General features: G+C 34.6%; 1 protein-coding gene across 6 annotated transcripts in view; it reads right to left on the minus strand.

Annotated features, from left to right (window-relative positions):
• Window positions 1-22,008, minus strand: part of LOC126807811 (dnaJ homolog subfamily B member 6) — a 44,162-nt gene that overhangs the window by 8,594 nt on the left and 13,560 nt on the right. For 3 of the 6 annotated variants that reach the window (XM_050532640.2, XM_050532641.2, XM_050532642.2), the window contains exons 2-6: window positions 8,230-8,349; window positions 6,873-6,982; window positions 6,351-6,530; window positions 4,161-4,278; window positions 1,388-1,558 (exon numbers count right to left, since the gene is read on the minus strand). In XM_050532640.2, coding sequence (XP_050388597.1) covers window positions 1,388-1,558; window positions 4,161-4,278; window positions 6,351-6,530; window positions 6,873-6,982; window positions 8,230-8,309 — 659 coding nt within the window. In that variant the 5' untranslated portion in view covers window positions 8,310-8,349. The remainder of the gene's footprint in view (window positions 1-1,387; window positions 1,559-4,160; window positions 4,279-6,350; window positions 6,531-6,872; window positions 6,983-8,229; window positions 8,350-22,008) is intronic. The other 3 variants (XM_056103321.1, XM_056103322.1, XM_056103323.1) reach the window with 3 other exon arrangements.

The following is a 22,008-nucleotide window of genomic DNA, read 5'->3' on the forward strand; positions in this document are numbered from 1 at the left end:
TATAATACATTAAAATCTGATTAAGAGTAACAACTCATTAAGTAATTATCAGAAAACCATTAGAATTTGTTTGGTTTTTATAAAGTTCTGCCCCATGCTAACGTTTAGTATACGAAACTTTTAACATCATGGATTTAGCTGTTCAAGTCATAAAGATTCATTGAAAATCAATATACTTGTTCGTCTCAAGACCTTAAACTATGTGTATCAATCTGAAGTCAATCGGATGATAACTTTGGCCTCTAGAGCGTCACAAGATTTTTCAAAGTGATCAAGGGCCATAACTCTGGCAGCAATTATCCGAAATCGTTGAAAATCAATATGATTCTTTATTTCATGGCCTCAAACACTGTGTATAAATTTAAAGTCAATCGGATATTAACTTTAGCCTCTAGAGCGTCCACAAGATTTTTCAAAATGATCAAGGGCCATAACTCTGGCAGTAATTATCGGAAATCGCTGAAAATCAATAGGATTCTTCATCTCATGACCATGTAGAGCGTCCAAAAGAAATTGTGGATGCCGGACCACCGGGCGGACAACAATATACGACCACATTTCAATGTGGGCACATAAAAATACAAGCAAAATTATTCTAAATGTACAATAAATGTAAAACAACTACAATACAACATACTGGGGTCAAAGATATGTGTCAAAAATTTACTTTAAAATCTACAATATTTTTTTTTTCCTCCGTTTTTTAAAGTGATTAAAATATCAACTTTGCCTGATATTGATTACCAAATTCTTCCATGAGGATTGAAATATGCTGGTGTAGCCAGAAGATGAGTCTGTGGGGATTTTTAGGAAACATCCATACTCAAATAAACAGAGAGAGAGAGAGAGAGAGAGAGACTAACATGGTTCAATTTTATTTCAATAATTTGCTTGTGCGTAGGGGTCTTTAGCAGTGGGAGGAAACCAGAGGACCCGGAGAAAACCCACGAGGTTGGACAGGCGACCTTACTCCTTGTCACGTACAACCGGAGTATCGAAGCCACGCCAGTTGACTCATTGACATGCTAACCATTCGGCCATCCACCCCACCCACCCCCTCAAATCAAGATGTGCAATATATTAATTTAAGGAAGTTGACATTAAAATTTTGGATAAAGAGAGAGAGACTAACACATAGTTCAATTTTATTTCAATAATTCGCTTGCGCGTAGAGGTCTTTAGCAGTGGGAGGAAACCGGTTGGATAAAGAACCTGGTTCAGTAAATCTTAGCTACACCACCACGTAAAATTGGTTTTAATAATAAATTATGACACATATAATAAGCCACTACCACCTCTAAATCTATTTAACACTTTACTACATTTACGTCCAAGCCAGCATGCAGAATTCAGAGGAATGAGGGTTAAAATAAAACGTTGAGATTACCCTGAAGCCTGTGGCATATCCATAAAAGGATCGTCAAATATCGACGAATGACCAAAACCAAAATGAACTCTTGGAAAACCCAGAAATGGGTGATGGTGGTGTAGAGGTGCTCTATCTGCTCTGCGATGCTGTTGCATTGGTTCTGCTCTTCGATGACGATGTCTTCGATGACTGAAATATTTGGATCTTTTGGAAACTGTTCCTCATCCCCCATTGAAACTTATTGTATTATTCAAAGCTTAATCTGTGGTCTTACTTGCAATGTAAAGCCATTCATTAGCTGCATGCTTAAAAACGTTAAAAATCTAACAACTGAAGGTCAGGAAGAAGCAGGCATAGGCGTGGGTTGAAGAATTTCTGATTTAAGGAAATAAATCTAATTTGTCTCAATCTTTGAATATTTACTGCTATTCTATTAGCATATATCTCCTACTTTTTATTGTGTAAAATTTGAGGTTTGAGGACAAACACATAATCACATATATTTTTGTTTGCGACATTTACATGAGGTCTATAATACCATCCAGTGGTAAACTATAATCATGGTTTGTGTTCATGTCTTTATGAAATAAATCCATAAACTACCTAACTATTTACTGAATCTTCGAGTTCACATTGAGGAAACAGATTAAGCTTACTTCCAACGATATTTGTCAAACTACATCTGACTGAGATTTTCAATATATACACGTACAGTTCCTGTAATTATTTTCACGCGTCAGGGTTATTTATTATTACCGAAAAAACTCATCTGTACATATGAGCATCATCATATGGCCACGTCATTTTATCAGACCTTTCTGAGAACACAAAGAATGGACAGACCGATTTGTAAGTATGGTTAAATATGAATATAGTTACAATCTCTCACTTTTACAGATAATATTCAATCATGAAATCAAGTCCTAAATAGTTTGACTCAATCTTTGTCCATCAAATATCAATATTAACCCAGGTCCAAAACAGCCCAACCAACAAAAAATTGTAAAGTCGAACTCTATAAATATTTTTTCTTAAGAAGTCACTTGAAGGAGAGATTGTAACATGGTTAATTATTAAAACAGGTCAAACATTCCAACTAAAATCACACAAATGTTAGAAAGTTTAAAACAAAAACCAAGGAAATACAAGGTAAAATGCTTTAAAACAAAACAAATGCTCACACCAACATGAAAATAAAAACTAAATGGTTAAAATGCAGTCTGAGAGATGCTTGGGTGATCCCAATAAATTATATCTCTATTCAATAAACTTGATGCTAAAATATTCTTACAGATTGTAAAGTAACAAATAAATAATAAAAATTAAAAGTGCAGATAAAATCTAGATTTGATTTTTAAAAAGAATCTCTATAAATATATGTTGATATTTATTTGTACAGTGAATTCTGGATATGTCAACAGTGTAGGTAGATATACGGTATGGGAAATATAATAAATATGATTGCTTATAATCCTTATAATAAGACACGTAGATTTCACAAATTAAAAACACTTATATGGATATACTACTTCTGAATTTATTAACATGCTACATTTCGATACACATACAGATATCGTTATCGGCGGCATCTGTATGTGTATCGAAACGTAGCATTTTAATAAATTCAGAAGTAGTATATCCATATAAGTGTTTTAATTAATGATTGCTTATGTTATGAGCCGATTCCACGAGACTATTGAACTGATTCTTTGAAACTGAATCCAAATCAAATGGAAAGAAAATGCAGCTAATATATTAATTACATAATTTCACAGTGGATAAGATTGTCGAAATGATGAATTACGTAAGTTGATTGAATCAGATTTCACTATTTCTGATCGATATTACATATGGGCAGATTACACAATAGTATTGAATCTGTTCAATCTTTTAAAACAATGTTGTATTAATCAGAATCTGAATTTTAGTAATGTGCATAAATGAATAAACCAAACCCCATGCTGTAGGACTGGTAACAGTTGATTGGATAGGATTGAGGTTGAACCTTCTCCACCTTAACCTTGTTTATAATATAAATACTTGAGCTACATGTTTAGAACTTACTATGCGTAAAAACTTTAAAGAAAAAAAAAAAAGTAATAAAAGAATAAAATAAACAGCAGATAATATTGATATGACTAGAATAAAGTGTATGCATGTTTAAAAGAAACTTTAAAAAAAAAATTCTGTTTGTTTTTTCACAGAGAATCAAACCAGTACAGATGTACAATGGACCAGGAACAGTGTGTGACATTATCACTGTCATTTTGGAACGGTGACGTATCAAAAATAAAAGTCCCTCAATCAATGCACAATTGTCAAACGAACAAGTATACCAAGTTTCATGACCCCGAAAAAAACCCAACAATTTAAGCTATTTAATATCTTAATTGTATTTTGTAAAAAATTGAATGTGTTTACTCATGTTTATGCAGTGACAAAACCACATTAACCCTCTGCATATGTGTTATTGTCTTTACTATGTACTATTGTAGCCAATCGGTGACGAATGACAAGTGCCAAGATACTAGTAACAGGCTATCTGGGTAAATAGAAACAGGTAACCCTGATGATTTCATATTTAAAGGGTTAAGTAAAGCTATTAATAAATAAAAGATGATGTTGATGTTTGGATGTCAGATTTTCAATATATCAGCCATGGTGCTGGTGTGTTTTTTTTTCAGATAGTGAGGCGTGATTGTGATGCGATAGCGAAAAGGAGTGATAAAAAATAATATTTAAAAATAGAAGCCAAGCGTCGATTTGCCACAGATTAAGCTTGTTTACTTACCCTGAACCACCGAAGGGATCCATGTCGAAAAATGATGATTGAAAAGAGGTACGTCCTGCGCTTGGAAAGCCTATAAAAGAATTTTCAAACATCGAACCATTCATTTGTCGATTAGCACCTATAAATAATGGAATATATGTTGTTAATATCTAATCTACATCAATCTAAAATAAACAAAATAAAAGATATATAAGTAGTTCTTGAGAATTGTCACAAACATCTGATATTTCTGACTCAAATGACTAATCTAGGCTGTAAATTATTTTCAAATTTTAAAACTATTTGACAACTTTGAAACTAATATACCAAATAGCCAAAGTTTCGATGCCTCATACACCCTTTCAATGATACTTTGAAAATGCCAAAATGCCACAATCCTTATTGGATAATGCCTATCTATCTTACTAAATTAAAATGATTCCCCCCCCCCCCCCAAGACAAATACATGTGGCTCCTAAAACTTTTCTGATTTGTGTTTTGTTTTTAACGTAAGCCTTCCTTAAGAAATAATAATAAATTTAAGGTATTAAAATTTAATTTCCATTAGGCCTCTAACATTTTTCACTACTAAACTCATTTGAGATTATTGATTTATCTTTTAACAAATCATCATAACCCCAAAACCATATGTTTAACGTCCTACTGTTCTGCTCCAACTGGGTTAATGAAGACGGGCATACGCCATACAGTGTGCTATGATAGAAATTTTGCCTGGATAGCGGCACTACGGCATCTTCTTTTATTAAATTCAAACTGACATGGGATCTTTGTCGTGCGCACCAATGTGTACACGGGACCTTTTTTTTTCCCCCATTCAAATGAATAGACAGCTGTCCATGTCATTGTGTAGTATTGTAGGACTTTAGGCCTTCTAATACCAACAAATTTGCCATTTTAAACCACTGTACACAAATAATTATTTTTTTTACAGATAAGAGTGCTGTTCTTTCTAAGACATTAGAATAATTAGATATAAAGTGAGTTCAGATTTCCTTTAATGGTAATATATAAAACAGTAACAAAGGCTTTTGTTTACTGTGGTTTTGAGTTTGTTTTTTTTTTCTTGCAGTTCTAATTTGAGGCTTCATCTAATTGCTTAAATTGCCTTACAATAAAATAAACGCTTGTTTTGGCGAATGATGGTATGGTAAAATTATGTGACCCGAGCCATTGGCAATATCATTTTTCCAAATATATCTTATATGTCGCAATAGATCTAACAACGTTGCCCTAATCTATATTTGTTAATGTCGTGACTTAAAAGTTATGGGAGGGTGATGGTTGTTCTTATACAAGTTAAAATTGATTTTATCTAAATGTTTAATGACTGTCTTATGCTCATTATCACTAACAAGCTTAGGTTCGAAACTACGAAAGTCGAATCAATGACAGATCTTACTCTGCCATCCAAGTCCCTATCAACTAGCAATTAGGCCATTTGTTTCGCAATGAGCTCTTGTTTGTTGCCATTCACGATTTTGAATTATCTGGGTTCGGTACTTGACAACTCAGCCAATCAGATTCTACTAATAAAGAGTTAACTCCCTGTAAACTAAATATTATTAAAAGGAAAAATAAAAGAACCATAATATTAAAAAAAAAAAAATTAAAAAATAAAAAATATTATTTTTTTTTATTCCCCCCGCCCCCCATCCCCAGGTGTTGACCAAATTGGTTTCCAATTTATTTATAGTCTTAATAACCAAAAACGAATGAAATGGGGTTTAACATCCTACTGTTCTGCTCCTACTGAATAACCCAAACCACATCTCAAGTGTCTTGAACGGTTCCAAATAATTACCACTGGATGCCAACTGATAAATTTCTATCCCATTTCAATGTCTCTTCCTTAGTTTTGTCCGGCAGCTGAACACCACATTAAAACTTTACCCCATATCCCTCCCTTTACCAGATACTTTTGTCCTATGCCAGATAAAATCCCATTACTTTATTTTCTCTGGTGCCTGATAACATATAATTTATCTAGTATCTCACTCCTTAACTTTATCCCTCCCCTTTGGTTTGTCCGGTGCCAGATAATCCTTATCCCTTAGCTTTGGTTCCTTGCCTGATAATCCCTTTCCATTAGCTCTACCTTCAACATCCCTCCCCTAAACCTGACACTCCCTGTGCCTTAGTTTCGTTTCTGGAGACTGATAAATAATGAAATATCCTCTCAGTTTTCGTTACCTAGGAAGAATTCACCAAAAGGATCGTCTGTTCCAAAAAAGTCCTTAAATACATCTTCTGGACTTCGGAAAGAGAAATGGAAATGTCCAGCTCTGCCCATATTTCGGAAATCATCATCAAAGCTTGGTTCGTTGAGGACTCCAGATTTTCCATATCTGTCATAAACATCTCGCTTCTTTGCTGGAAGACATGAAAACATTTAAATCAACTATTGGATGATCACCTAAAAAAGCCTAGATTGGTGTTTTCTAAGACATGAAAAGTTCAAATAGCCTTGAAAAAGTATTTAAATTCAAATGCTTGTATGAGCACTAATGGAAGATCATCCAGTCTCATTTGACCATGGCTGTTGATTGTTCAAAATGTCATTTTCCTCAATTATCCAGTTACAGAATGACTATTGGATTATTAGGGGTACTATTTAACTCAGTGAGTGAATTATCCCACCAAACCCTGAAAATTATACTTTGCAATATCACCCTACATGTACATCACTGCTGACTGGTATCTACAAAAACTTACCATCTGATAAAACTTCATATGCTTCTGCAATCTGTTTAAATTTTTTCTCTGCTTCTACTTTTTTCTCTGGGTTTTTGTCTGGATGCCATTGTAACGCTAGCCTTCGATATCTAAACATAAAAACAAAAATGTTGTAATGCAAACTAAAATTAAAGGACACTTTGCAGATTATCAACCATAACACAGACCGAAACCAGTTAAAATACACATTTCGTTCAAAAATAATTGAGCTTCTCAAATAATGTATATTTAATGTCATTTGATCGCAGTCAAGAGGGACACCACAGTCACGAGGGACACCACAGTCACGAGAGTCACGAGGGACACCACAGTCAAGAGGGACACCACAGTCACGAGGGACACCACAGTCACGAGGGATACTTCACTGATCACAGACAAGAGAGACATCACAGACAAGAGAGACACATTACAGATCACAGTCTGAGTCAAGAGGGACATCATTGATCACAGTCAAGAGGGACATCAGAGAGTCAAGAATGATGTTACAGTCAAAAAGGACAAGATATTGGGTATCGAAAAAGATTGTGATTATTACAATGTCACAAGGCTCTACACAGCATTTTGAACTTACTTGCGCAATCATAAGTAAATTTTCAAAACCACTAGCCAAACAAAATTTTCAGTTGCCAAGTTGTCGTCATTTTTTTATGACTCGGACTCACTGCGAGACGAAGACCGTGGTGAGGCTTGTAATTTTGCTTGTTTGGGTGGTGTAGCGTCAGTAGCATGACTACATGTATCATCATTTTTCCCTGACTGAGACTCACTGCGAGACGAAGTTACTTTACTAGTAAAGTAAGATGATATAGGTTTGATTCGTCTGCTAGCCATGCTGTCAGCTGTTTCGTAAACTTCCGATAAATACAGCAAATGCGCAATGAGAATTTCCTCGCAGAGGACAATGTGATTGACCCAATTTCAAAACAGGAAGTAAACAAGAGTGACAGTCGACCGGGATCATTGCCGATTACGTTATCTTTACGGAGAGAAGTTCAGATAGCTATAGTGTTAATTGGGGACTTCAAGATATATGTTCACTCGCCATAAATATCTTGTCGCCATTGTGTTTCAGTCGAATTGTAGAGCCTTGTGTCAGAATTTGAGACAGTCGGTTCATTTTCAGCCTGTTTGTACTTTACATAAACAAACTCTCAGCCATCTTTTATCAGGATGCATATTATAGTGATTTTAGGTCATATTGCTACATGTTTGAATGAACTCTTGACTTTGATAAAGTAATAATATAAGTTCCTGGTAAATCAATTGTGAAAGGAAATGAATCCTAGCACATCATTCAGTAAATATTTATCACATAAAAGATTAAATTTATACTCACGCTTTTTTAATTTCCTGTCCTGTGGCAGTTTTTATAACACCTAAAATTTCATAGTAATCTTCCGACTTGGTTGCTGGCATGATTGTATATTTACACTAAATACACTATACTACCCATATACTGAAATAAACACATACAATAATATTGATATAGCTGAATGATACGTACATGTACAACTACCATTCTTACGGTATCAAACAATTGAAGAGTCCAGGGGAAGAACGATTTAAGTCATATTTTTGTCTTTTAGCATAAAACGCAAAACAAACTTTTGGACAAAAATACTTAATGCGGACAGAACAATGAGCGGGTTTAATAACAACTTCAAAATGATGTTTAATACGACCCATAATTACCAGTACAGCTGACTTCACCATTTCAGCCCAATTAAGGTGAAATAAACGGTACCATGGACATGTATTTAACCTGGGGGCCATTTCAGAAGAGTCTTGGTTCAATGTGACTCCGATCGTTTTTACCTGAAATTGATGGTTCCACAGAAAACTTATACAATTGGCTACCAGATGACGCCATTAAATGGGGGTCATGAAAAAGTGACTAAGATCATTCTTCCCCTGGGCTCTTCAATTCATAACAAAACACACCACTTTATTATCAACATCTCACACTGTCCAGTCAGACAAGATGTCAACTTCCAGTCACATACATGTAATATGTCAACCTCTCAGATTGTCCAGTCAGACAAGATGTCAACCTCCAGTCACATACATGTAATAATTCAACCTCTCAGATTGTCCGTACAGACATTGAACGTAAAGAATAAGTCAAACCAATTTATATTACATGTACATGTAATAGATAACATCTGTTTGTAAAATACAATGAAACAGAGGATTACAGTAAATAATAGACTGACTATACATGTATCTACATGTATACGATGTCTATATTGTATTATTGGCTACATGAAGGATACATGTGTAATGAATCTCATACTATACCAAGTCCACATTGTGTAAGCTAGTAATGTACATTATACATGTATACAGTTACCAACCACATACATGTATTGATTATACATGACCATTACGTGACAACAAATTAAGTCCATTTTAAATAAAAATACACCTCCAGCTGTTGTAGATTGTTTATATATAAACATAAAAATGAGGGATTCCCCCCCCCCCCACCCAACCCTTAACTCAGGAACAACAGATTTTATGTTACATGTAGTACGGTAATATACCATGTATGTGTTTAACAATGTAACATTTTGGTCTGCCAGATGACATTCTTCAGATACATGATTTTAACTCTGTAGACATTTCATTTTTAATTTTTATACAAATTTTTTTTCAAGTGATGTACATGTACATGTACCATAATGCGATTGTATAAAAGATTAATTTTTGAGAGATTATTTTTTTCTAAAGCTTAATCCTCCTATTGATAAAATATAGAATAATCATATACATGTATTAATATCAAAATCATTTGTTGCTTTTGAAGAAATACATGTACTAATCATGTATTAAAAGTAAGATGAAATAATAATATAAGTTAAGATTAACTGTTAAAAATAAAAGAAACTGAACTATCGTTATTAAAGTTTAAATGTTCGCTTTTATCTTAGCTTGTTCAATGCAGGTGTTTAACTGGCGTCTCACGACTAGAGCACTGCCACATTTTCTCAAAGGTGTTTCATGTAACCGAAAGTAGTGTAATTCCAAAACACCATCAGGCCCATATTCCTGAAGCAATGGCTTGAGAAATCCCTCTCTGACCATTGATGGATTGGCTTCTGATACTTGAGCTTTTGAGGGAGTGTGTCTATTCTTCCCGTTCAATCAAATCTATCCCAAGTACAGCAACACGACAGCCCTTCGTTTAATCTGGGGTCTTCCCTAAAACTTTTGACAGTGATTTAAACATACATAATGCAAGAACTAAATCTGCCTATTGCAAGTCTGTCTTTAGGCTTCAGATGTTATTGAAATTATTCATTAGACCTTTTATTTACATGAGACGCCCAAAATCAACTCTGTAGACCCTCGGATGGCTTGGATACAGCTGGGATTTAAACAGTCGTCCATTTAAAATTAAATCAAGAAATGGCCGACCAAGCTAAAGATAGCGTTAGTCACTGACGTCACTACTGGAAGCTGGTGATGAAAGGCCTACAGAGCGAGGATACTATAGCCATTGAGAATGTTACCGATAATCGAGAATATGTGGGTGGAGTTATCATCTGTCAATCAAACGATCGACAATTCTTGTAGACGGTGCGGAGACAGTTGATGCCCATTTCTAGTCCTATCTTTTTTAAAAGTCACCTTTTATACCCCAGGTCAGCACCATAAAATCATGATTTTCAAAATTCCCATTCTGTTGAATTAAACTTGTATGTTTGCCTGATAGAATTGTTCTGTAGTTACCCGATCATTAAAACATTATTACATTGTATGGTATTATCATTGTTCTAACATTCAGGATTGAAAGATTCAAGTTAATCTGTTAAACAACACTTACAATAAAGTGGTGTGTTGTTATTGTGTATGATAGTGTATCCCTATATTTGTTGTTCTGATAACAGGAAAATCTGTACATATTTTCATAATGTGTAACGTTTTTGGAACTTCTATTTGTCTGCCAGAAAAGTTATTGGTCTACCATTTCTATTTATTGGTAAGAAAATATTGGGTCACAGAACTGGAAATATCTGTCTACAATCTTGGATAAAAGAACAACACAACACATATTTCATGGTGTAAACATTTTCCATCACATATTTCTTTACATACGATTAGCTTTAATGTTTGTTTACAAGTCCTAGGTAATGGCTCTTTTTATTTGTGACTTGTTTGTTGTTTCTCAAGATATGATTAACCAGTGGTAATAATAAATCAACTCATCCAATATCAGTGGCAATGTGTTGAAGTCATACAGACCACAGCTTCTATACCCATCTCTACAGGTTTAATCATAAACATACATTATGCAAGAGCTCAATCTGCCGATTGCAGGTCTTTCTTTAGGCCTGAAATGTTATCTAAATTAATAATTAGACAATAATTAACCCTTTCAATGCTAGACGTAAATCCACTGCCTGTGCTAGACCCTTTTTTGAGGAAAAAAGGGAGGTTGGAACTGAATGCCAAGCAGTACTTATGGAAGCTTTTATGAAAAACTTTTTTGTCTGTTGGGATGGGCATGGGGTTGGGCTAAGAGGAAAAAATAGAATTTTGGAAATTTGCATAATAATGTAGTCACGTGACGTCATGGCGGCCATTTTGGATTTCTCATTTCTCACTAAAGCTAACACGAAAACGAATTTTTCTCCATGAAATACTTAAAAGATATTGTTTTTTTCACTGGATTTTGATAAAGATATATAAAATGAACAAAAATATCAATAGCAGCCATGAGCAATGCCGCCACGAACACGCGCATCACGTCTCCCGCTGCCATGACCACGTGCGGATTGCAATACCTTGTTTTTACTTTCACTTTCATCCCCAAGTCCCATATCATTATCAATATAGTCAGTCAATAGATCTACACGTTCGGGACTCAGGAATTGCCTATGTCTTTTACGATCCAGCAGGCCAGCATTATTATCAACATCAGAATTATTGTCAGAATCTACTGCAGACACAGGGCTATCGTGTTAAATTCACATTGGGCTTGTTCATCATGCACGGGAGACATAGCTAGCCATGGGCGGAATGTCGCGCAAAAAATCACACACTTCATAATACCAATCACTGTCCTGACTACTTTCATTATTGAGTAACTGGAAACGAATGTGTATCACCCGCCTTGAAATTGTCCACGTGTTGGTCAGCAAGACGTCATTCACGACTTCGCCGAGAGTGCATCGTCTACGTTGTCACTATGCACTCCGCCATTTTACGGTTTGCCACTTTGAAACACGTGGAAATATGTTCTAGTGTATAGAAAATACAATAGATGGCACTTGCAGTTACGGTACTAATTTTAGCGAGGGCTTTACTGAGTACATGGTAATACCGGGTACGCGCATTTTACTGACATTTTATAATACCCGGTACAACCGGGTATACGCAGTGAAAGGGTTAACTTATCCAGGCCATAATCAACTCTAGATGGCATCGGATTTATCTGATATTAAATAGATTAGAACAGTTCAGCCATTTTTGATTTAAGCTAAAATTGGAGGAGCTAGAATTAGCTTCGAACAACCAGTACAGTGGTTGAAATTATTGCATACGTCTTGTCAAACGTTCAAAGGCTAATATCTTCTCTCGCAATAGAGTACAGTGTAATTTGAATGAAATTTTCAAATTATTCATTTTACATGATCTATTTTCGAACTATTATAACAAGAACAGCCAGCTCTTTATCTAAATCTTACATAATGTATCTTTAATGTCAATCTACAAATACTTCTACAACAACTAAACATTGAATCAACCATAATACTGGAAAGAGAGGAAACTTTTCAGTACAACAATACATATTCTATTGTGACTTATTGAAAGTATGGTATAATTTAAATATGACATATTATTGATACATGTACATATAGCACACTCAACACAAACCAAGTCATTTCGAGACTAATATGTTGCAATTCACTTCAACAGTGGGAAGACAGGACCCAGAAAAAACCCCACGAGGTTTGACAGACGACCCTTATTAAAAGCTTGGGATTGAAATCACACCACTTGACTAAATGACACACTTTATGATCTAAAGTGCTTATGTTGGGACAACTCAATCAACCCCTTAAAGTTTGTCAACAGCTGATTGGAAATAACCTTAAGAAGCCATTAGTCATTTGCCATCCTGGTTTTTCCTTTTTTCATTGTAAGACAGAAGGCCTGGGTATACGGAACTACTTAAGTCATTCAGATGGGACAACAAATATCGAGTCCGCAACGCAATACACCACTGGTCCCTGGACATTTGAAAATCGAACTAAGAAAGGTACAATGTACATGTAGTATAGTGCCGTTGTTAGGCCAAGATTTCCCTAATAGCACACAATGCAGAAAAGTAGTACATTAAAAACCATTTGAGGAATTATGGCTAGACAATCACATCAGAAGAGATTATTAATGGCTTAAGTGAGCTCTGCACTACGCACAAAGAAAACCGATAAGAAAAACGTGCGGACAAGAGACAAACTATACAATTCCAGCAATAAACAACAAATATCAAATCAAGTAAATCTATGCTTGGTAAAGAATGTGGATTGTTGTGTTTTTAACCATTTGATGTATTTATATCTGGTTTCAAGATGTTGTTCTGTAACGAAATTCATTTTAAAACATTTGTTTGTAAATGGTCCTTTTTGATCAACAAAGCGTACAGCTATATTCATGGATGACTACCACTCACAATCTAAATTAATAAAAAAACAGCCTCATAAAATAAAGTTCCTTTAGTGTTTGTCAGTTGTTAAATAATGTACAAAAATACTAAACTTATTTATTACAGCCTTTGTATAAAGAGTGACATATGAAAGGAGTTTTAATCATAAAATTTATCATCTTATTTCAGGGTAATTTCAGTTCTCTAATACAACTGTCATCCAAAAATTGTATAGAATTTTAAGTTTACTTATGGTTCACCATGTTCCTGAAACAAGTTTTACAACATAAGATGTATTGAAGATGATGGTTCACCAAATACATCTACACTAATAAAATCAAAAATAAAATTTGAAAATATGAAATGTGAGATTTTTATCAGTAACATACATTGTATATTTTACTTTATGGACTTGTGTTGATATTTTTTGATATCAAAAAAGACTGGTAGGAGATTCTCTAAATGTTTTGTTGGTTTCAATAATATACTTTAGAATTAGATGATAATTGTACAATGTGGAGGAGTATGGGTTGTTCAACATATCTCCATCGACAAGTTCCCGATTTGAAACCCTTATAGTTTTGTAGAAGTTAAATTCCATAGAATCACTGAGATCCGAACTTGCCTGCACTGCTATAGGGAATCTTCCGCCCTCCTGTTTTTATCGAGTGTGGGGGCTTTATCGTCTCTCCCTTGGAATTATTTATCTGTAGAAATACATGTATCTATCAATACGTTTGAACAAAACTTTCTTTTAATATCAATTCAATGTTAAAAGGGATTATAAACAGGCTGCTCATGATCTTACAATCTGTATCAAGTTTCCTTACGGTGTCTACATGTATGTACATGTTGGTCTAATGTCAAAATGATTATCTTGACATTCAGAAAATATCGGAGTACTTAGCCTACTGCACTATTTTTTCTATAATTACATGTAGATCAGACCATGTTCACATATATATACATAGAACTAGTTTTATTTATACACCTTAAAACTGCTAATATGTCATTTGACAGATTTTGAATATTTTTAATTCCATTTAGTGTTTTACAAAGATATGATAATTGGAAATTCTGCATTGACATCCAGGGGTACATGTAGCCGATTCTATCTCGGTGTTGGTCGAGGAAAAAGTTCAACAGGATTTTCCGGCATTGGCTTCCCCTTGTCAGTGGCTCGATGGCGGTCCTGTATACACATTGGAGTGCACATAAAAGATCCCTTGGCAGTTATAATTTGATATAGGAGTAGGTCATACACAGCTGCCGGGTAAAATTTTCCTCATAGCACACTGTATTATCTCCATTTGGCGCAGAACAGTGAGACCTTATACCCTATTTCATTTTTGAATGGGCATCCTTTACAAATGAAGGCTCTTTTTACTCTTCTTTAATCTGAGTTATGTAAATGTATAAGGTAATTATATTTTCTATTTTTTTTTTCTTTTCTTAATTGAATATCAAATAATCAATTTGTTTACATGTTTGAGTGGATTAAACCGTAAATAATCAGATATTGATGATGTAAATGACCGTCTGCTTTTTACAGAAATATTATATTCAGCAATAAAGCGACATTATGTTGTTTTTGTTTTTTTTTATAAATGCTCATATCAAGCACTAAGTGCTTTTTCTCATAATACATGTATGAAGCAGTAAAATGCCATCATGTATTAAACAAGAATATGTTTTAATAATTTCACACCAGGGTATGATTAATGATATTATAATTAAATAAACAATATTGAAGTAAGTTGGCTTGCTATCAAATACTTCCAGCTGTATTACAATTGTACCCTGGTAGTATGATGAGGACAGGAGTGGCACTATTAATAGAACTAATAACCATGGCAGGAACTGTGTGATAAAAATAGCTTCAAGAACTCGTTAAAGATCAGCTACTTTCTAACATAAATAAACTTCATATATAAATATTAACTGTTAGAATATCAGATTTCCTTTATAATTTATACTCAAACATTTTTAATTTTAATAAATAAACAGATAATTAATTAAATTATGTAAATTTGAAGAACAATTTTTGATGACTTGTTCATTTGTTCATTTGTCTCGTTAAAATCCCAAATTATTATGGTTTGCATATTAGTAATATTATACTACTTGTTAGATGTAATTTCATCAATATCATATGGGTACCTTACATGTACATGTACATGTACTATATTTTACAATGTATATGTATGTGTATAAGATGCACCTTTTTTTCTTTTTAAAACAAAAGCCTTTTTGTTTTCAATTTTCGAAGGTATGCATTTAAATACTGACAAATCCAGACTTCCATATCTCAGTCTCAGAGAGTTTTGAGGTTGACGAAATGACAGCATGAGTTACAAGTAGGTCAAACAAATTCTTCATTTACTCCCCACTGAAAGATGCACTTTATACATGAACATGTAAGATTTAGAAAAGAGCTGGTCATTCTAGCTGTAATTATTCAAAAATAGATAATGAAAGCTAAAATGAAAGACCTGCAATAGGTAGATTTAGCTCGATACTCCTCGCAGTGTTTCGTTTGATTATACCTAATCCCACTTAAACACTGCTTTAACAAAGGCAAATTTCTGTTCCAAATTATGACTGGTCAATGGTCCGATTAAGAACCAATAGCTAACTGCGCTACAAAAGCATTACGCTTAAAACAGAGCTCCAAATTGGACCAAATATGTTTACATAACGTTACGTCATGACTCACGATTTTATTATGCCCAATTAACCAGTGCATAACACAATATTGCAGGCCTCTTTGGAGATGAACATACTTTCACCTTTTTTAATACCTTAAATCACTGTCCAAAGTTTTAGGGAAGACCCAGATTAAACAAAGGGCTGTCATGTGTGCTGTACTTGGAATAGATTTGATTGAACGGGAAGAATAGACAAACTCCCTCAAAGGCTCAAGTGTTAGAAGTTGATCCAGCAATGGCCAGAGAGGGATTTCTCAGGCCATTGCTTCAGGAATATGATTTAGCTCTTACATAATGCATCCTTGAGACTATTTAGGTTGCTTTTCTTTGGTCCATTATGTTTTAAATAGATGTATCATGTACAATACAGTACATGTACCTTATAATATAACAATACAGTACATGTACCTTATAATATAACAATACAGTACATATAACAATATAACAATACAGTACATGTACCTTATAATATAACAATACAGTACATGTACCTTATAATATAACAATACAGTACATGTACCTTATAATATAACAATACAGAACATGTACCTTATAATATAACAATACAGTACATGTACCTTATAATATAACAATACAATGAATAAGCAAAATATACTATTCAAAAAAAGTAGGGGATATTTGATTTTGGGGGCATAATACTAAAATATGCAAATGACTACGAAAAAAGTCACTATAGAACCTAACAGAAGAAACATTTCCAGTTACATGTGACGCCCAAACGCACCAATAGCTACCGCATGGAAGGCAGGTGATGCTTGGGATCATCATGGGGGTCCAACCCAAGATTTGCACGACTCTGACTTTGAATGTTACAGTCATTGTGGCATTGAATTCCAGGGTGGAAACATCAGTTTAATTGTTTTAGTGACCAGAAAACAAATTTTGATATGCGTCGGCTTACCCAAAATGAAAGGTTACGTGCCCTTGGCATGCTACAGATCGGCACAACACAGGCGGTTGTGGCGCGGACGATGAATGTTTCTCAGTCTGTCATAAGCAGGCTATGGTCCACATACCGTGATACACAATCTGTACAGGACAGACCACGCTCAGGTCGACCAAGGGCAACAACTCAAACCCAGGATCGATTTATCCGTACCTTGGCCTTGAGAAATCGTGTCATCACAGCAAATCAGATCAGCGCTCGTCTTCAAACAGACACTGGTGTGAGAGTGAGTGGCCAGACAATTCGGAATCGACTGCATAGGGGTCACCTTTGCGCCCGACGTCCTCGCGTGATCCCTTTTTGAGAGATCATCACATTCAGGCAAGACGTCGTTGGTGTAGGGATCGTCAACACTGGGATAATCGACGCTGGAGCAATGTGATGTTTTCAGATGAGTCAAGGTTCACTGTTGATTTTTTGGACAGACGTAGGAGGGTGTGGCGTCGTCGAAACGAGCGCTTCCAAGACGTTAACGTCATCAGACATGATCGATTTGGGGTGGTTCTGTTATGGTGTGGGGAGGCATCACTGTTGCTGGAAGAACGGCTTTACATGTTGCAGGGCGTGTTACAGGCCAGTACTACCGGGACAACATCTTGGCAGTCCATGTTGTGCCGTTCGCACGACGTCATGGCCGCCGTTTCATCTTCCAGGATGACAACGCAAGATGTCACAGGGCCAGGATCGTTACAGGTTACCTCCAACAACAGAACATCACCACATTACCTTGGCCAGCACTGAGTCCCGACCTCTCCCCCATCGAGCATGTCTGGGACATGCTTGGACAGAGGTTACGTCAACGTCAACAACGTCCTGCCAATGTCCAAGAACTTGCTGCTGCGTTGCAACAGGAATGGGACAATCTGGACCAAAATGACCTTAGACGTCTCATTAGGAGTATGCCACGTCGGATCAATGCTTGTTTGGCAAACAGAGGAGGATTTACCCGTTACTGACTTGGTTGTGATGCTGTGGTAACTTTGCTGTTTGACCCCGGGTATCATTTTACCCTTATAATGGTCAGTCTGTGCCTTACTTAGTCTAACGATCATTTGGAATAAATCGATGAATGTGAACTTCATTTCATTTTGTCATTTGTTTCTTCGTCAGTTTCATTAGGTGACTTTAATAACACTTAAAAATCAAATATCCCCTACTTTTTTTGAATAGTATATATTTTGAATCTTGATTTTGTTGAGATTATAATAACTGATTTATGATATTTCTGTAGATACATGTACGAGGTATCAATTCCAAGAAAAATGTACGGTAGTCTATTTATTATCCATGTTCATGACTTGAAAACATTCATGGTTTCACAATATTTCTACCATATATTATAAAACATGGCCTGTTTTTAACAGGACCTTTTAGTAGAATATTTTGATTGACAAGTTAGTATATTAACCTATAAATCCTTGTCAGACTTTAGTTTATATTCAAATCTATTCAAGGCTACAATAATACCAACGTTTTGTAACAAATTCATTGAATACAATAATTCACTGGACATAAAAGTCTATTGAATTAATAAGTAATCTATATGATACAAAACAAGAATCTAGTCTATAGATCTACAAAGTTAGGGTAGCATTCTTACAAACATTTCAATGAACAAAAGATTTTTTTTTTTCTCACTTACATTGAACTACACACTGTTTGATTAGGTGAAAGAGACAAGAGGACATGTTTATCTTCAAGATAATGAACATTCAAGGTTAAAAATAGAATCATTTCTTCTTGGAACATGTGATACCACTTTTATTCTGGTTCACAAACAGTAGATTAGTCAACTATTAAGTAGTCCAACCAATTACTTTGACAGGTATCCACTGTCAGAGAATATATATACTTGTAGGGAATGAATGAAATGAGGTTTAATTTTAACGTTCTACTTGTCTTCATCAACCAGGCAAATGGAGAGGACCATAAAGTATGCCCATAAAGTGTGCTATATGAGGGAAATTTTGCTTGGACAGTGATGGAATTCTAACTGTCAAGGGGTCTTCTATGTGCATGCCAACAGGGACACAGGATGTTGGTTTTTTTGTTTTTTTGTTGACAGCCATTCATGTATATGAAAAAGAAAAGAAAGTGATCTACAATGAATGGAAGGATGTTATCAAAGGCTTTAATTGATCTTCTAGGCAGTGCACAGTATAAAACAAACACAGACAATCCAATATCTCCAAACATCTCAATCACCAGTGACATATAAAAAAAAACACTTACAAAACAACACCAATTGTTTTTTCTTCAACTTATATATTTTCTAAGTAAGCCAAATTGTCACTGTATATTCTTAAAGATACATTCCCGCATACAAACAGGGTGATTTGATGATATATTTGGACTAAAAACATATTCAAACTAATTAATTTATCATAATTTTGCTTCAAATCCTTCTCAAAATATTGCAATTGCCAAAGAATACCCTTACAATAAAAAAATCGATCAAAAGAGGTCATGTTTGTGTCACATGACTTAACTCTCTCAGTACCTAGCAACGGGGGCGAAGTCGGAGAAGATTTCATTGCATACACAAGACGATGTTGTCTTTAATCGCTAACTATTTTTATTACAAATATCAAAGCCTAATTAAATTCTCAGATTATCCATTGCCCAAGTTCTTTTCTGTGATTTTTAACTCAGAAACTGTTGTACGTCTTACTCTTCATAAAGTTCATCAACATATACATCAAGCGCTCAATCTCCGCGTGCGACCTTTGATGTCATGCATGCAGACACTCCTAATCGTCGGGCTGTCCATTAGGGAAACCCTTACAGTTTTGTCCTGTATGCGCTCCATGAGTGTTTTTCAGGGCATCCAGTATTTTGCTAGTAAGATTGAATATTTCTACTTTCCATATATACCAAAATTGCCATACTTTTATTCGAAATAACCACCCGATAAATACTTTTCTGGGAACCTATCTTTACTACCATGAGTGGCGGACAGATTGTAAAACCTAACCAAGAGAAGAACCATGCCAATATTAAACCAACAATACCTGTACATGTACCTGGTAAATAAACAAATCCAGCAACACAGAATCACTGTAACCCAGGTATCATTTAATCTTGTGTATGTATCACTAATTTCTTTCACATTCATTTAATATCAAATATTTGGTTAAAAATTCGTAAAAATCATTTAAAATCACCAAAAATCAGTTTAAAGCTTACCATTCAATTTTGATAATGAGTGTCTAATTTACAAGTGTTTAATTTCTCAATCACTGTTAAAAAAATAAACAACCCAATTGATTAATGATGTATAATGATTAATTTTTGAACAGTGGTCAGGAAATTAAATACTTGTAAATTGGACACTCATTATCAAAATTAATCAGTCATCTTTAAACAGGACACAAGTACAAATTAGATGATTTTTAGTTATTTTAAACGATTTTTACGAATTTTTAAACAAAGATTTGATATTAAATGAATGTGAAAGAAATTAGTGCTAGATACACAAGTTTAAATGATACCTCGGTTACAGTGGAATAAAACATATATTGCTTTTACAAAGAATTTTATAAATAAAACTTACAGTTTATGGAGTTACTTGTCTGAACAGCTTTTCTCAATTAAGCCTATAATATTCTATTATCAATAACTTTATATGAAATTGTCTGGTATTGATAAGGCCAAGATGTGATCCACTTGAAACATGACCTCACACCCATAATAAATCAAATATGATGGCAATTTTATAGCAGACCTACTCTACAAGTGTTATATTTAAACAAAGAATTATTCAACTAAATCAAGATTGAAGTTGATATAAGTCAAGTGTCAGTGTGGTTCAGACATAATTATTCACCCAAGATATAAAACATTTGGCTTTAAATAATCAGGTCTGAAAATAACCATTTAAGTTAGTCCTGAAGAAATTCAACTGTACAATATATTATATGATAAATCAGAACTTCATGATAAGGTCCATCACTGTGTTGGTCATGTGGTGTGGTTTCAATCAAAAGCTTGTAGGTGACAAAGGGATGGAGGGGAGGTGGAGGGCGGAGTTTATAAAGTGTGTGTTTTAGATCACCAGGTCAGTCACTGAGTCAAGTTCTGATCACAAGCTTACATCTATACATGTGACAAGGAGTAGGGTTCTCTTTCCAACATCGTGGGGTTTTCTTCAAGTCCTCTGGTTGCCTCCCACTGCTAAAGACCCCTACGCACATGTCATTTATTCAAACAAAACTGAACCATCCAAAATGACCTAACCCAACCTCTCTCTCTCTCTCTCATGTACAGTAAGCCCCTACATGGCCTGGTATCCTGTAATTTTGAAACGTGTATTGGATATGTACATGTATTCAAAACTAAAGTTAAAAAACAAATGAAAGAGGAAACTGTGTCTGATATGTCGGCAAAAATTGGCTTATTTCCAGGACTGAGAAAAATAACTTGTACCACAAGACTTGATCACTAACAGAATTATATCAATAAATGATTCTAGTTCAATGGACAGGAAACACCACTAACATGTATTACCATGACTTCCGGAATAATATAAAAATATAAGACTAGATTTACAAGTCACAGAGGAAACCTAGCAATAGATGTACGTCTGGTTGTTTTTACATTTTCCACACACATGTACTGCACCATTTGATTAAAATTAAAATCATTTCAACTCATTTACAGGATATACATAATTGTACATGTTTAACTTTTTAAATGTATTTTATATAATAGAATATGTGTTTCTATTAAAAATACATGTACATTATGCAAGAACTAAATTTGCCTATTGAAGGTCTTTCTTTAGGCCTG

This window comes from Patella vulgata, chromosome 9, assembly GCF_932274485.2.
Source record: "Patella vulgata chromosome 9, xgPatVulg1.2, whole genome shotgun sequence".
Lineage (NCBI taxonomy): Eukaryota > Metazoa > Mollusca > Gastropoda > Patellidae > Patella > Patella vulgata.